The 18,324-nt window shown below is 41.1% G+C and overlaps 1 protein-coding gene across 2 annotated transcripts in view; it reads left to right on the forward strand.

Annotated features, from left to right (window-relative positions):
• Positions 1-18,324, forward strand: part of Pappa (pappalysin) — a 238,007-nt gene that overhangs the window by 118,480 nt on the left and 101,203 nt on the right. For both annotated transcript variants that reach the window (NM_001401319.1, XM_039109884.2), the window contains one exon: positions 17,436-17,629. In NM_001401319.1, coding sequence (NP_001388248.1) covers positions 17,436-17,629 — 194 coding nt within the window. The remainder of the gene's footprint in view (positions 1-17,435; positions 17,630-18,324) is intronic.

Raw genomic sequence — 18,324 nt, forward strand, 5'->3', positions numbered from 1 at the left:
TTTGGCTTAAAGATGGGCCTTTATAACAGAAAGTAAAAATAAAGTTAAAAAGAGGAAGAGATGGGGATGGCAATAATGGTGATAGAGCCAGGATAGGCACAGCAGAAGCTGAGCACCCGATGACGTCTTAGGTACCAACATAGCATCTGGCTGAAAATGCTGATGCACAGGCTTTAAACCTGTGCCTCAGTTTTCGTCAGCAAAGTATTTCAGTTACCATTGTTACCACTTACAGTTATAAAAAGCAAATGCACTAAGTGATCTGTAGCAGGTAGTTCACCATGAGTTTCATCCCCAAAGCACTACAAATGGAGAAGGGTTCATTTATGATCTGCATTAAAATAGTGACACTTGGTAATTTTAAATGAGTATACATTATTTTCTTTCATTTCTACTGGCAAGATTCATTAAAAAGTTTTACCAATACTCCCAGCAACTCTCAAACATTAGTAAAGTCATCACCCAGTTTGGTAGAGGATAAAACTGTGACTCTGAGATGTTATGTATACTTCCCAAGGTTGTACTAGATTAGGAGAAGTGGAATTCGCAGCAGGAAGCCTCATTAGGCAAGGATCCATTTGTTAGATGCCCAATTCCACCAGTATTAGGCTAAGAAATGTTCTGAAAAGTAGGATATCATTCAACCTTCCAGAGTAGTCTTACAGATCTTGCTGACCAGAAAATAGAGACACTGAGACGGGATTGAGCGAATTATAGAAAGTCATCTCACCGGGTAGGTCAGAGAAGAATTAAAATAACAAAGATTGTGTCCCATACCTGGATAAAGTCTTGAATGAGCAGGAGAGCATTGCCTGGTTTATTTCTGTTTGTGACCATTGAGTCCCAGGAAGAAGGGAAGTGAACATACATATCCAGCTTGTACCTTTGCCATGCCATGATTATGACTGCTAAGAAACACTATCAAAAGCAAACAAAGCAAAACTCAGCCATGGGACCCTCAGTTCTCAAGCCTTCTCTTTTCATAATTACATTAGCCAAATTGCTTTCTAACATTTAACATAGAGAGAAAATATGACTCAGTGGGATCCCATTGTCCTAGCTACATTGGGGATCTTGGAGCCTGAGGTTGCTATCTGGGTAGCCATGGGTACTTCTCTCCTGCCTCCCAGGATCAGTTTTCTCCTCTGGGAACTAGACACCATTTGCAAGTTCATAATACTGTTGAGTACCAAGGATAATTCAGTGCAGCTCTTAGGCTCCTTTTCTTCCTGCCCATGAATCTCAGAATTGACTAATGCAGAAGCAGATGGTGCATCTGTGGCAGGACTGGTTCTGATCCTGACTGTTGGACCATTGGATCCTAATACCAAGAGGCTGTGGTTGGTATCTTTTTTCCAAGTCACTAGGTCTTCCCACACACATTAGCATCAAGTGTCGAGGATGGGTTAGATGAACCCCAAGGGCCTTTGGAGTCTAACTTCTAGGATTAAAATCCTGGGTTGTTATTGTTTTAAAACTGTGCAGTTTTGAAAGAAGGACTCCAGGAGGAGAAAGGAATTCTTTTCACCCCAAAGGTCAAAAAGGGTCACAGAGGACACAAAAGAGCAGGAAAAGGAGGCAATGGGGCGGAAGGCTGACGTGTGGGCAGGACCAAAGATCTGAGTCTTCAACGGGGAGGTCTGAGGAATAAATTCAAATACTCCAGTCAGTATTCCTTAGGATCAAGCTTGCCTATCTGCCACAGACTAAGGCCCACTACCCTCTTTGCAAACCAGAGGGGGGGGTTACCCCACAAAGAAGCAGAGCTGAAGTGAAAAGAAACAGGAGGCCTCTGACACCAGCAGGGAAGAACTCTAGCCCTTAGCCCTGGGTCAGCTTCCTGACTCTCAGGAAGGGGTCAGGATCAGGGAACCCACTTGCAGCTCTCTTAAAAGTAAGGAATAGAGACCATACTTTGATGTGTGCCTTTGAAGGGTGGCCAGAGTCCTGGTATGTGAATCAGGACCTTTAAGAGTTCTTTACAGAACTGAAAGTGACCAGAAATTCATCTGCCCTGAAGTGCATCTGTAAACTTACAGTTTAGTAATCTTGAAGAGGAAAGAAATCTCTAGAACTGGTATCAAGACCTTTATCTGGGTTGAGGCTCTCTTCTGTTGCTTTGAGTCCGTGTTGAGTTGGAATAGATACTTAATATTCATGACCTGTGATCTCCACTTGAAGGGACTGCCCTGGGGGAAATTGAAATCTTAAGCAAGTGAGGGAGATAGTTCTAATTGTGTCTTCCTTTTCTTTTTTTGGAGAAAAGGTAATGTGCTTAAAATAAAATGATGGATGGACAGTCACGGTGATACGCGAACTTCACTGTGTTAAAAAGAAAAAAATAAGAAAAGGGCAAATGCTTGCTTGCACTCAGACCCAGGCTGAAAGCAGTGCCAAGTGCTTTGTGCATCACCTTTCCTTGTGTCTCTTCCTACTGATTGTGTCTCCTGAGTGCCATGCTCCCTGCTTGTTTCAAGGAAGCAGCAGCATGCAAAGAAGGCTGTCGGTTGGAGTAGGGAAGCTGGAAAATGCCCCTAATATTTGATTACAGAGTCACTGGATGGTTGGAAAAAAAATAAAACCAACAAGTGTTTTACCTGGAGAGATCAAGAAGGACTTCTTAAAAACAAACTGATGAGACTTTAAGTTCTAAAGGAAGATAGACATGTTAGAAGCCATAAGGTAGGATGGCAGTCAAGACTGTGAGAAGCTCAGATGATATAATGATCAAGGCAGGGAAGAGCTTTTGCAGTGAAAGGAGGGGTTAGTATGGTGGATTACAAGGAAAGCTGAGGATGTAGCATTGAAGGCCGAGGTTCTTCAAGGCTTGTCAGTACTGTGGTCACACAGCCTGAAGGAAGAAGAAGGTGACTCATATGTGTCCTCCTTACAGTGAGCTTGTGCATTCTTTCACAGACTGAGATCAGCAAATTGCTGCCTATGGCCAAAGCCAACCGGCTGCCTGTTGTGGCAAATAAAGTCCTATTGAAATACATTGAAGCCCCTCTGCTAATATACTGTCGCTACAAAGGAGGAATGTAGTGATTCAATAGAAGCTCTGTATTGTTTGCAAAGTCATATAGTTACTTTCTATCACTGTGCTGAAGACATTCTTCATAGCTAACTGCTATATGGGAAGAAAAATAACAATAGGCTGGTACAGGAGGATAACGGAGAGGGGAAAGAGGAAGAGGAAGACAAAAAGAGAGACAACGGAAGAGGGACAGAGGGACAGAGAAAGGGATTCTTTCACCCACACCCTGTAACACTGGTGCCCCACATTTCTGTTTACACATTTGTTCCTTCTCCCTTGACAAAGAAACACTTCTGTGCTTCCATAGCCAGCTCTAGCCAGTCACTCTCTGATACAGTTAAGCATGTGTTATTTTGTGTCTGGAAGCAATGGCCACCAGAGCCCATATGGCTTCTCGTCTTAAAGGATCAGACAGCACCTGTCCCCGACCCCACCTGTGGACGGTCCAACACTTTTGGCCCAGTAAATCACATTGAGGTGTCTCTTTTCAGACCCACAGTGACCCTGGCAGCCAAGGTCACTTGCTGACCTCTTTCTAGATGACACAGAAAAGCTCCCAAATGTATGAACCATTCAGGGGAAAGTAACCCCTACTCAGTAAATATCTGTGGAGTTGAGAAATGACCACAAGGGGATCTGCTTCACTGAAAATTTAAGAGACTTCAGAAGCCTTCCATGAGAATGTCAGGCCTTCTAATTGGACCTGTCTTTCTCACCCTCCCTGATAATAGTTATAATAATACAAGCAATGGGTTCATGGAGCAGTTATATTAATTAATTCAATAATTAATGACACAGATCCTATAAGGTAGTATTGGCATTATAGAGGTTGCCTGTGTACAGAAATCAAGACACAGAGGTGTTCGATAATTTACTCAGGGTTTTCATTCTCCAGTTAGATATTTCTAGGCCTGAAAGAATGGCTCCTGAGCCCTGAGACTGGACAATTTAGTTTATGTTACATCTTTATCTTTAAGTTTATCTAATAAAATGTGTACTCTTGGGAACCGAAGGGCCTAACAGAAAGCAGATAATGAGAAGGGGAATAATTCAAGACACAGTGGAGACTTCAAGAAACAAAATGTCCCTGGGTCTCTTTATGAGAAACACTGTCTAAAGTGTTTATTTGCAGACCATTAAATACTTAACAAAGGGAGCAATGGAAAGTCCACTGTCTCTTGGCTGCCACTGGTTAAAGCCCTAAAAGAAATTAGCATAAAACAAATTTAAAATTATAATAGTCATTAAAAGGATGTTTTGTTTTGTTTTCTTAACACCCGGGACAGAAAGATGAAATGCCTTGTGCTAGCATTTGCAGTGGTGAGAGTAAGCTTCCAAGTTACCTTCTATGTCCTCCGGGCAGTGCCCACCAGCCGGAAATGAACGAGAAGCTCTCACAGAAGGGCTTTGTCTGTTTGAAGCCCCTGCTGCCTGTCACATTTGCTATGCTTCATATGCACCTCCAAAGTAGGGTCTCATCAGTGACAGTAAGGGTGGATGTGGAGGTTCCCAGGGTCCTGGAAGGCTCTCCTGATTGGAGTTAGTGAGTCTAGGAAATATTCCTGAACAATAGGACTCAATGGAAACAAAAGTTGTACTGTTGAAGGTCCAGTGGATACTAGTCCTAGAGGATCCAAAGGCAGGATGCCACAAGAGGCCCGGGGTGTCTGGTCCTGTAGTGATTATGGTTTCTGGGCAGAAGCAAAAGAGGCTAGAGCAATATTTTAAGACATCAACCTCCCTGAGAGGGGTGCTCTTCAAGGGCCAACAAAGTGCTTTTGGCAAGCTGACCTGATGAGAAATCAGAGTGATTTTAGCTTTCAACACCAGTCAGAAAGCCGACCCAAATTATCCATAAGTTTAAATTAAACCATCAGCTGCCATTGGCAGTAATGTGAACATTCTGGCAGGAGCCCTCCCTCCATTCAGCAGTCCAAAACCGCGCACATAACTTGGGTTTAGCCTCATTACTGTGGAAAACGTTGTGCGAACTACTTGAAACCCCAGCTTTGCTTCCTGTTTGCCTCTGTTCTCTTTTGCCAAGAGAATGCACCGACAGGGTAGCTGGATACCTGGCCCTGAAGCATGGGAGCCTCCTCTTCTTTCAGTCTCATGCCCATGAGCATCTTTCTCCATGTGAGAAATGAGAACAGTGGTCCTTACCTCAGCTATGACCTGTCCTTTCATGCACTAAATGAGTGCGTGCCGCGCTCAGGTATTGAGCAACCCCCACCATGCCAGTCCTATGCTATGAAGTCTGCATATCTTATTGCCACTGCATGGGCCAGAAAGTGATCAATAAACACTAATTATTATGGCTATTAAAATAGTGATGCTCTTACTCACAAGTAGCAAGTACCCTGTCCCTGGAAGACAGAAAGGAAAGGTGTGAATCATCCGTTATACAAAGAGGTCATGAAGGGGATTCTATTAACATGATTAAACAAAATATTGCTAGGTATTTTTTTACCCATACTTGCCTGTCTTTTTCCAGAAAATAACTCTGGGTGCTTCTGCAGTATTGTGCCCCTCTGGTTTTTCTTAGTTCTCTATTCATTTTAGCACAGGCTACTTTCTGACATCCACAGTGGGATTCCTTCTCCCAGCTCTCTTCAGAGTTATCTCTTCAGAACCACAGTTTTCAGATCCTGTGTTGTGCCCAGCTGTATACCTTCAGTACCCTGCTCAGCCTTGCATGTTTGAGGGAAGTGTTCTACCACTGTACCACTGCCCAATGCTGGGTTTTGCTCTTTTCCTGCAGATTCACGGATCTAATTTCTCTACCTGAATTTGACAGTCACTTATATACTCAACACACTTGGAACTTTCTCCCCAAACCTTCTGTTGCCTCCCCTAACTAATAAATCACTTAAACAGGACTTGCAAGAAACATCCACATTTGCTCTTTCTCTAATAACTATCATTCCAACTTCATTTTGAAAATCAATATGTCCTTCCTAATCAATCTCTCACAATATTCTGAATTATTATTGTTTCACCCAAGGCCCCTTGCAATGTCAGTCTAATGTGTGGAAAGGCAGTTCCCACGGGCTCCTGGTCCCTTGATTTTCTCAGCCACAATCTGCCCTCCATCAGGATGAAAGAATAATTTTCCTAGAGCAAACACGATTTTTTCTTGCTCCACTGGAACATGTTCACAGTGGCTTTGCACGGCCTTCGAGGAAAATGTTAAATCTAAAGAAGCAAGGAGAAAGACCGTTGACATGAATTACCATGGCCAAATTAATGAAAGCAAGCTTTTTAAAAATTTGTATGGATGGGCTGCCATCACCTAAGGTGTGGTTCCAGAGGTCAGCATTGGACATGGGCAAGATAAGGGTTGTTTATAGGTCAAAACAGGGGTTTTCCAAATGAGAGATTTGACAGGCAAATAGGAGGTATACAGAAGTAGTACATGAGAAGGTGGTTATAAGGTAACCATAATAACCCTTTAAAAGAAAGGTAGCATTGCAAGATGGTCACAACAACCTCCTGAACCAAAGGCATCATTGCCATTCCTGGGTCAGGCAATATAGGACCATTTGCAGTTAAAGTTACCGGTGGGGCATACCCCAATTTTTGAGAAACAGAGATTTAATCGCATACAGGAGGAATAAATCTAGTTTGTCTATATTATGTGGTGACATTCACACCCAAGATGTGGACAGTTGGGTTCAGCAGACAATCGAAATTCCTTATTAACATAGCTTTCAAGCCAAGTAGGAGCTGCCATGACCTGATGCTGTTATGTGCAGTAGGTTCCAGGATCTTATTTTGCTTTATACCTTCTACCTTTTCCCCTAGAATTCTTTCATTCCCTCAGTTTCCTTTCCCCTGGCAAGGTGTCCTCTTCACTACCCATTGCTTCCGGGAGAGATACAGCCCAGGTGCTGCCTCTTAAGAGGAGTTCTTTCCTGGGTGCCTAAAATTGAACTGAGGTTCCCTCCCCTGTGTTCATGCAGCATCAGATACCTCAAAGAAAATACAATGCAGTCACACTTCACACACACACACACACACACACACACACACACACACACACATGCACACACAGACACATACACGCACTGATACTATATATCAGTAAATAGAAAATAAAGAAGAGTATATCCCTTATGAGACTGCTTTATTTCTTAGGAATTTAGGTGTCTTATAATTCTTCTGTCTTCAGAGTCTAATAGACTGTGGCTTGAATGGAGACTTTTCCTCTAGTCTAAAGTGGGACATTTGTGTAGCTCAGGGTGGTGGTAACCCTGGAGCTGTGATGTATGTCTAATTCCTAGATGTAACAAAAAGTGATTGGAAGTACATTTGCCTCCTCATCTTCACAATGCCTTGTTACTATGCTCAGTTCCAACAAGCCACAGAGAGTTTTACAAATATCTGTCATTAAAGCTTTTTTGACCCTCATTTTAGCTTCCTATTAAAAAGGAGTCAGGTGCAAGAGTCACAGGCCTCTCTCCTTCCTCACCACTGTGCTGACTGTAGTCCAAACTCTCGAGGGCATTCACTGAGCGTTTATTTAGATTACCTGTAGGACTCTCTGATAACCCCAAATTGAGCGACTTTTGAATATCAAGCACAGTCCTGCTCTAGCTTCCTTTTGGGTAGAAAACCTAATTAACTAGTAGCTAGAAAGAACAGCAGGCGTGCCACCCCCTAGGCAGAGAATTCAAAAGGAAGTAGGTAACTCTGTAAATAGCGCTGCTTTAAGGGGCATTTAAGCCAATGCTCTTTGTTAAGGAAATTGATGGCTTTGTAAGTACTCTGTCTGAAGGGAGTGCTTGAGCTCAAGGCCCGCATCTCGCCTGCCTTGTAAATTCCCTAATGGACTGTGGGGCTGCAGGCTGGGCCTGGCATGTTCAATCATTTGCCAATACAAACTCAGATTTCTCTTTTAAAAAATCAAAATGTTTAGTCAAACGTAAGCCATTGAGCCTATGCAGTTTAAGTGCAGCCCAAGGTTGTAAGGATTGAGTGTTTTCTTCAGGGAAATCGAGCTTACTAATTTGTTATAGTAGATTTTCTTCCAAGTTCTAGATTGTTGCGATGGGTCCTTATAGTTTGTCTTATCACTTCCTATTCCGAACATCTGGAAAGTTAGTCATTATTTCAACAGTCTCCTGATAAGGAAGAGGTCTGGAACTGAAGGCTTCTGATCATTCCAAAGAGGTGACTACAGCTACCTCAGATGACTGAGCCCCCAAGACACAAAATCACAGGACATCCCAGAAGGAAATGGGTCCACCTATCATATAAAACAACCTGCTCTGTATTCATATACATTTCAAAAAGATGTTGAAGGGTGCAGAAGGAGCACACAGGCAGGTTAGGATTTTAGAATCCAACTAGTATAGATTTCATTCTTGATTCTGCGGCTGTCTTAGGTAATGAGTTAATGTTTTTAGGCCTTAATTTCTTTGTTGTACCATTGGGATAATCATAGTGCTTACTACAAAGAGTTCTACTAGGATTAAGTAATTGTAGGTGTTTAAAACACTTAGCCAAGAGCCTGACACTTAGCAAACCTGCCCCCTCATTTCCTTAGCAAAAGTAATAAATGTGATTTTAATTGGTCAAGTAGTTGATGCTATAGAAATGCAACAAGGGGTGGCAACTAGCCTTTGTAGAGAAGGAATGGCAGATAGGGTTTCCAGAAGGTGTGCCTGCTTAGCAAGGAATAAAGCCAGTCATAGGAAATGCAACTGGGACATTAGATAAAGCCCTATTACAAGTGGGATAGCTGAGGCCACAGGGGTGAATATGGGTCCCTTAAGGAGCAGCCACAGTATCAATAGACCTGTATCAGAGAGCAGGATGGCATTAGTGATGAGCATATTCCAGAAATAGCTAATCACAACTGCCAATTGTCATTAAATATGTCAGTAAAGAGTATATATATATATATATATATATATATATATATATATATATATATATATATATATATCTCCAGGCAGATGATTACATTTTCACACCCACTGAAGCTTGAAAGAACTTTTCAGGTTAGATATCTTAATACCTAAGTGGGTATTGCTTAGTGAGCAATTCCTATTCTGTATCCCATTCTCTTACTATATAGTACAATTCTTTGTGGCCCAGAATTGTTCTCTTAAGGCCTGGTTCATCTAGTCTTAGGGAGGACATCTCCGACAGTGTTCTGGAGTCAATAGCTAACAATGCGGTCTGTAATCTCTTGTTTTCGTTTGGGCAAACCCCTCTTCCAGTTAGTGGAAACTGACCTCGGAGCAACCATGGCTTCTTGGAAGCTGATTTGAACAAGGACAGTCATGATGATTTCTTTTGTTTCTGACCAGAAAGGGTAGCGGTTTTGATTTCTATGTTTGAATGTTCTAGTTAACTCTTTATATTTAGGACCAATGATCCTGTCTTCCCATTCTCTAGTAGAATATTGATTGGAAAGACATACACAGTCTCTTTAAGAACAAAACGGAGTAAAACAGTGTGAGTCATTCAGTTCTTAAGCTCAAATATTATTGTGTTTATCATATAAGAAAGAGCAAACTTATCTAGTGGTGATTCTTGCCTGATTCCTGGCTTTTGATCTTTATGCACACCAATGTGTCTTACTGGGTTGGAATTGGAGGACACCATGACTTGTATGCCTCATTCTTTTGGACTTTTCTGAACCATATTGCAGGAAGATGGTCTTTGAGGCAAGCCAGAACAATCAGAACCCGGGATGGAAGGGATCCATGTTGATACTCTGGCTACTTACAGGAACACTACCCAACACACCACACTCGCTTTAGTGAGTGCTTTATTGATGAGCTTTGTTAAAGTATTTCATGTGCTGTTCTGACTCATCTTCCACTCCTTGGCCCACCCCACTGGTTTATCCAAAAACCTCTGTTGGCAGTAATGTCCAGGATGCTGTAACAGAATGATGGGTTCCTTGTTTAGGGTTGAGGAAAATACACATACATGTATATATTTTTATTTGCCTGAATTGTCTTTCATTATGCTCTCATATATAAAGTTCTCATAGACGATGAGAACTTTTATTATCAACCAGTCACGATCCTCAGTGCTCCATCAACTATTTATGCTATATTAGATTGGATACTTAGGTTTTCTTGATGTCAGTTGCTGCAGTTGTGAACAGGATGTGGATGAGCTGTGTAATCACTAAAGATCATTGCAGTGCAAGACCTTTGTTCATTTAGTACTCATATTTGCGCAGATGGTCTTCTCTGCATAGATCATGAACATAACAGTGACAAAATGACCTGTCCTACTTTGATGGAACAGCTGCTATCTTTATAAGGAAAGTTGAATGATCAAATATTTCAAGAGGCAAGTTAGTGTTATGAGAGGAGTATAGTAGACTAGTGGTAGAGAGAAGACAGGGCACTTAGAATTTCACTTTGGAGCATGTTTAGATAATCTTTTATTGAGCAGGTAATTAATTGATCAGGGTAAGACATGATCAATTAAGATGGAAAGCCAATTTTGTGACTTAGGAGGTGACATTTGACCAAGTAAAAACATTACTTGAAAAATTTGGCACTTTAAGTATTTGAGTATCAGATCTTTACCGCCACTTTCTAAAACAGATAAGGAAAATAAAGTTGCTTTAAGGAATAAATAGCAAAGCAAAAGGAGAGAGTTATAGAGGAATAAAATATGGTATTAGATAGCCAGGAGTATCTTAAGCAGGCTTAAAGCTTGAATTTTGATTTTTGGTGCCAGAATTCATGTGATTTTCACGAAAGTCTTCTTCTACATCTTTCAAAAAAGTTCACTGTACATGGACTTCGAGGACTTTACTCTCCAGTTGCCCATTTCAGACTGAAAAAAAATAGTGGCATGAAGATTTAAGGGTTAAAAGAATCAAGAACCAAGCAAATTTAAGAGTAAAATATTTGAAGATTATAAAGCTATTTGATCTAACTTGCTTACTAGGCAGAAAGGAAAATTGCAGCCCAGAAAGAGAAAAGCTTTCAGAGTGCCCTCTCTCCTTGTCCTCTCTCCCTCTCTTCTTCTTTCCCTCCCTTCCTCCCTCTCTCCTTCCCTTCCTTTTTCCCTTCCTCTTTCCCTTCCTTCTCCCTCCCTCTTTCTCTTCCTTCTTCCTCCTTCTTTCTCTCCCCTCCTCCCCCCGACCTTCCTTCTTCCTCCTTTTCTTCCTCCCTGTTTCACCTACAGTCTTCTTTCTTCCTATCTCCCTGCCCCTCCCCTTCATTCTCTCCTCTCCCTATTTCTTTTCATGTGGTGATAAGATCACATCAAAATCATTGAGAATCTATTTATAGTATGTGGTGTTTTGTTACTCCCTTTGGGCCATTTTTGCATACTTTCTCCATATCATAATTTAGGGATTTTTTTCCCATGTATTTGCTTGGATTATCTAAACCAAATTTCATTTTGCTATTTCCTGTTGCTGATTTTACAGGTCTTGGTGTCTCAGGCATCATTTGTTCTTGTGGTCACATCTATTTTTTTGGCACTATAATTCATGTGGTATGAATTGTTCTACTCTTTGATATCATAAAACATAATTGGAGCTCCAAAGAGACATAAATAGAAATTTATTTTTGGCTTTGAGTATTTGGGTTTGTTAGATGTGTTGTCATTTATTTAGATTTCTATCTTTCTCACAATATTTTCAGCCTATTTAAATAAATACACTAAATTCAAGGTGATATCAACACACCTTCAGTTCTAATTCAGAAGACTGTCAAATCTATTAAGTTCCTGTGCAATGTGTATTCCCTTTTCTATCCAGACTTTCCATTTCTTTTTAAAAATTGCAAAAAGGCAGAAAATAAAACCATGTTTACAACATATGGTTGAACACAAAGAGCCATGTTACTGGCTAGTTACAGCATTGCACTGCTGCTGTCAATGTATACCAGAGTTTGGGCTAGACCTTCCTTTAAAACTTAAATTCTTCAAGACTGAACCCCCAGTGAACGTGATTGTTGGGGGGAGGGCGGTAATGGGGGGGATGGGGAGGGGAACACCCATACAGAAGGGGAGGGGGGTTTAGGGGGATGTTGGCCGGGAAACCAGGAAAGGGAATAACAATCGAAATGTAAATAAGAAATACTCAAGTTAATAAAGAAAAAAACTTAAATTCTTTATGTAGAATAATCTGCTGAAATAACTTGAAATCAGGTTTGGCACTCATTCTGGGTTTTTTATCTGTTTGTTTGTTTGCTTTGTTTGTTTTTGTTGTTGTTTTAGACAGTGTCTCATTGTATAACCAAACACTATAGGTTTTTGCCAATTTGACAAAAATCTAGACACATCTGGAAGGGGGGGGGAATCTCAGGTCAGGAATTGCCTCCATCAAATTGGATTGCTTCTCTCTACAGGCACTCGTTCTTAATTAGTAATTGATGTAGAAGGGCCCACTCCACTGTGGAGAGTACCATCCTTGGGCGGATGGGCCTGGCCTGTATCACAAAAGCTACCTAAGCATGAGCCAAGAAACAAGTCAGTATATAGCATTCCCCTATGGTCTCTAGTTCAGTTCCTGTCTTTAGTTTCCTGGGTTGAGCTCTTACTCTGACATTTCTCAATGGTGAACTGGGATCTGGAAGTATAAACCATATAAAAACCTTTCCTTCTCCTTCATATAAAACAGTGCTTTGTGGAGCTAGAGAAATGACCTAGCACTTAAGAGATTAGACTACTCTGGCAGAGGACTTGGGTTTCCAGAATCCATGTTAAATAGCTCCAAATGGTTCAGGCATCCAGTTTGAGAGGATCCACTGGCCCCTGACTTTCGTAGGTACCTTTCATACGCATGGTGCATATAAACTGATCCAGACATACACAAGTAAACAAAAACAGAGAAAAGAAACTCTTTAAAGTTTTATTGAAATGTTCTCTCTCCCCTCATCCCCTTATGTCTTCTTTAGCCAGTCCCTTTCCCAGTCTATCTTTTAGGTTTTCAGTGACTCTATCACTTAGGAATACCTGGTACGAGCCCTTAAGCTCCTAAGACATAGAAAGGTGAAATGACATGTATAACATTAATCAATAATCTGAATCAGATTATTACATCCAAAGATCTGATTTTAAAAGGAAGAACTCTTCACAATACATCTACTCCAATCTTTGCCTAGATTTTAATGAAAATCTGTCACATTCTCCTAGACTTGGTCTTCCAAAGCTGTAGTGAGTTTAACAATCCCTGTCTCTCTCAAGAAGAGGGTTTATTGTGTGCTTTAGGGATACAGAGGCAGAATGTTTTATTCTGACATTGTGTACAGATGAGAATTAGACATAAACTCTATGCAGAGCCGACAAGTTGCCTGTCTACACGCAGAAGGTCCATCTGCCTAACACTCTTGAAACAGCTCATTTCCTCCCAATGAAAAAGAAAGTTTTGCCTTCTAATAACTCAGTTGTGGGAGGTTGACCTTCTCAGTTACCATCAAGTGTTCTTTCTGGGTGGACACATTTCTAAATGTGTCATTACATCTATAGGAATGAATCTGAGATGGTGAATTCCTCTTTGATAGGAGAAGATGGGCTGTGAAGGAGAGATCAGACTTTCTAGTATAAGGTTCATTGTAAACCAGTCCCTTCCTGTGTCTCAGTTCTTTTTTCTTCATCCTGAGACAGAATCTAAAGGAATTTCCTAAGGGTGTAGAGTCTCAATAGGAATGGGCACACCAGGGAGTCTCTAATTTAGTCATTCATTCATTCATTCATTTATTCATTCATTCATACAACAAAAACGTGTCCAAAGTTTGCTGGTTTTTCAAACATTCCTCCCCCACCTCCTGACCTCTACTCTGTCTTCTCTCTCTCTCTCTCTCTACCTCTCTCCTCTCTTTTCCTTTCACTCTACATCCACAATATCCCTTCCCACTCCAAGTGGAATATATTCCATAATAAACGTCACCAGCTTACTACACTGGATATAGGATGGCAGGGCAATCATTTGCTCTTGTTGTAGACTTCAAATTCTGCACAATCACCTGCTCATCATCCAATGTAAAGTACTCAAGGAACACTAAGAAGATGGATGTAATGAAAACAGAAAGCCCAGTTTGCCTGATTGTTCTGTTGCTGCAGTCTTTGTTTTTCCTGGCTGTGCATTTGTATTCCATTCCTTACCCTGTTCTCTTTGGTGCTGGAGGCAGAGGGAGTGAGGAAAGAGAGAGAATTCCCCAGACAAAACACTGGCAGATGGAGTGGAGGAGCTCCCTTAGGACACTAGTAGCAAGAGAAACCGAATAGCAGAGTCCAAGGATGTTATTTTTAAAAGAGACTCACAATAGCTTTGTCAGCATAATGTTGAAGAGGAAAGGAGACATACTCACATACTCATCTTCTCTCTCTCTCTCTCTCTCTCTCTCTCTCTCTCTCTCTCTCTTTCCCTCTTTCCCACTATCCATTCATTCATTTTCACTTTTCCTTTCTATCCTCTCCATTCCTCTTCCTTTCTCTGTAAAACTTATAAATTAAACTTATTTATTTAATATAATAAAAAGAGGTGCCAGCATGTATATGTTTCAGAAATTTGATGCACTTTGGAGAAATAAGTTCTTTCCTTCTACCACATGGGTCCCAAGTGTTGAATTCAGGTAATTAGGCTTGGTGTCCAGTCGCTTTTCCCTCTAAACCACCTCTCCAGTTTGAACCTCTCTTTTTAATTCTAGCTCTTCTCTATCATTTGAGGTTTGTGGCCTATCTATTGACCACCTTACTATTTAGTTATGTAACTCTGGTTCTGCTGCTGTCTGTCTATACCTCCCTCCATTCTCAAATTCTAGTTCTAATCAAACAGATTTTTTGTGACCTAAATTTAAACATAAAGAAGTAAACCTTTAAAATAACATACTTTTATCCAATTCTCTGCTATTTTGAGAGTGCCCTTTGCCTTGAGAAATGAATTAAGTCATCTTAGAAGGTAGATATTACATAATCTTATCATAATTTCTCGCTATCTGTCTTCACATTTGAAGAAGAGAAAGTGGGTACCTAAGTTAGCCAACCTCATAATCTTGTCCTTAAGAGGTCATGTTTTATCAGTCTGTAAATAGTGAATATAAATAGCTCTCCACTAAGCATAAAGAGACACAGAGGCTAGGCATAAGGGCTCCAATTCTCACCCTCGTAGCAGCTGTCTTTGTGGTCTAGAATTGGACACTGTGACTTCTTGAAGTCCTCTTCATTGGGCTGAGATTGCCCTTTGGTTGGACCTAAAGTTTTATTGTATCTGAATTGGCTACCATCCCTGGTGACTGGGATGCTGTTTTAAGTGCTGACCTTGTCTTCTTTCCATGTTGGAAGTATCAGACATGCTGGTCACTGGAGCTCTCTGCTGGCTTACACCCATCCTCCAATAATTAAATTATAATGAGTTGACTTACTCTGGCACATTTAATAGTATTTTACTATGTAGGCTGTTTGTAGGAATAAACAAAGAATTTTGGAGCTTGGAAGAGACTCAACATTCTGCTACCCCTGAATTCAATAACTCCCTGTACAGATAACAACATAAAAATTCAAGTCCTTTTCCCCCATGACCCTAGCTTTTTTCTAGAAGGTAGAATGTTTGAAAGTATTTCAAGTAAGTATTGATTTCACAAGCTGATTTAAATTCAGCCCCTTTGAAAGGAATTGACCCTTTAGAAGAAATGCATATTTTCTTGTCATGACTGTTTTAGAATGTATAAGGCATATTTATGTTCCTTTCCAGTGAGGATATTGTTCTTATTGGGGCAATTAGAACCGCGTTAGAGGAGGGGGACAGAGATTAAGAGGAAAAACTATCTTTTGTGGTTATATGCAGTGCAAAGGACAAGGAGGAAACCAATGCCTTCCACCTTAAATGTAGTATCTTCTCCAGAATTATGCTCCAGTGTTTTGGAGTCAATATTAGATGGATGACCTAGATCGAACAATTAATTCACAGTAATCCTACATCCTAATTTGCCTGAGATAATCAGAATTCGATGTGCATGTTGCTCAGACATAATTTCTAATAATATGCTCTTTACTTTCCAAGTGCTAGAGCTTAGATAATAAATTATACAGTGGACTTCAGATGGTGGAGACAACTGCTTGAGAAGTCTACAACCTTTCCGTTACAGCATGTGGACCCGGTGTCAGGACAGTTCAATGAGTACTAAGGTGGAGATGTTAATAAAATAGGCCCTCCACGAGAAAAGGGCTGCTTAGCTTTGACTAGCAGCACTGGAGAATAGCAGAGAAGAATGGATACTAGTTTTAAAAGGTGACAGGGATCTCCACTTTGCTTCTCCCTGATTTGTTCTATATTGAATACATAGGTCAGATCTTCTTGGATGGCATCCTCCTCATGACTCCTCCGATGCTTGTCCTTATAGACAAAGGAGAATTGGTGCAACCAGACACAGCTTTTAATGATACCCCTACAAAAAGCAACAAAATAAAACAAAAATTTCAAAAAAGGCAGGTTCTTGACCACTTGGCATTTTGCTGAGACTCTTACAAGTATCATGTAAGACTGTGGGAGCACTGGCTGGACGCGTGGAGTCCCAGTAGTCTAACTACCTTCTTTGCTCTGGTGACTGAGCCCAGAGAAGAAAAGAGACTAGTCATTCAAACACAGAAAGGTAGTTGCTGGGCTGAAACTGAAGTTGGTTTGTGCTTTATGTAAACCTGAAATCTTCTTTGGAGTTAAATAAATCCAGGTTGCAAACTTAAAGTCCTATGGTATTGGAATACATGTCTAAGACTTACAGAGTGAGTTGGGTTCCTAGAGCTGGCACATATTGTGTGACTTGGGCACCTATTAAAGACACATGGCATCTTAGTTTCTGCATCTAGAACATTTGCATTATAATTAAAATAATACCTTCATCATACTGTGATTGAGTCTCACTTGAAAGGAGTGGAACTTATGAATTTTGTTTTAAGTAGGACAAAAGACCTACAGAGTTGAGTTCTGCCCTCCCAGCATATCCTACGTACGTAATCAGATATGTCCACTAAAAGCACAAACCTGTATGACAAATTTCTAGAATGTTTTCATCTTGCATAAAACCTATGGACATTGCACACAGTTTCCACACCCCTACCCCCTGTCAAATGAAATTTGGATATTGTAGTTTGTAGTTTTTGCTCTTACTTTCTACACGTGTGTGTGTGTGTGTGTGTGTGTGTGTATGTGTGTGTGTGTATGTGTGTGTGTGTGTGTGTGTGCGTAAGAGGAGTCATGCAACACTGTGCTTCATTTACTCAGCACTGCATCTACCAATTTCAAATAAACCATTGTGTATCCCCCTTAAGGCTGAAGAGTATCCTAACGTGACTAAAGATCATAGGTTCAACAGAGCTTCTGGTCTGGATGGTCTACTCCACAACTGCTGCTGCTGTTAGGACCAGAAAAGAAATATTTAATTATTGACTCCCTTCCTATGTCCATCTCCCACAGATGAACCCAGCCGGTGCTATTTCCATGATGGGGATGGGATGTGTGAAGAGTTTGAGCAAAAAACTAGCATTAAAGACTGTGGTGTCTACACGCCCCAGGGTTTCCTGGATCAGTGGGCGTCCAATGCTTCAGTATCCCATCAAGACCAGCAGTGCCCAGGTTGGGTTGTCATTGGGCAGCCGGCAGCCTCTCAGGTAAGTTCCTAGCCTTGCAGGGCTCCTGATGCTGGTTCCTTGTATCCCTGCTAAGGCTCTCAAGGTGCCCACTTCAAGCAGTGTCACAGATCATATCTACCTGAGGATAATGTTAGCCAACTGTGATAGCGCCTCTTCACTCTCACTGGTGAAGGGCAGAGAATGCAAACATCATGGAAATAATGACTGTTCCCCTATGGGCTTCTTATTATGATTCAAATATGGGGAAGGACTCTGTCTTGAATATACCATTGGAATTCAATGGGGGTAAGAACAAATTTATTTGGAAAAATCATAGGATATTTTGTTTTGTTTGTTTGCTTTGCTTTTGTTTTGTGGGGTGTTTGGTGGGTTTTTTGGGGGGTAGGGACCCTCAACTTGTATGGTTACTGAATTAATAACAACTTTATCAAAAACTTGCTGTAACATCTCTCCACAATTCTAGGTTCCACTCTTTCTCCCTGGCTCTCACCTCTGTATTTAATTTGAAGCACTTCAGGGATGTTGCCACTTCTAAGAGGCTGGGACTGCATGGGCCCCCTAATGCACTATTCATATGACACTGTTCTCCCGCAGGGTACTCACAGCCTTGTGGAGGGAGGGAGAGTTTTGGGGATACCAGAGCCTATGTGATCCTAGGGTTTCTGTGCTTCCCCAGAGCCGCCTTTGCAATTATCCTGCTGAGAAAACACCTG

This window comes from Rattus norvegicus, chromosome 5 (genome assembly GCF_036323735.1).
Source record: "Rattus norvegicus strain BN/NHsdMcwi chromosome 5, GRCr8, whole genome shotgun sequence".
Taxonomy (NCBI): domain Eukaryota; kingdom Metazoa; phylum Chordata; class Mammalia; order Rodentia; family Muridae; genus Rattus; species Rattus norvegicus.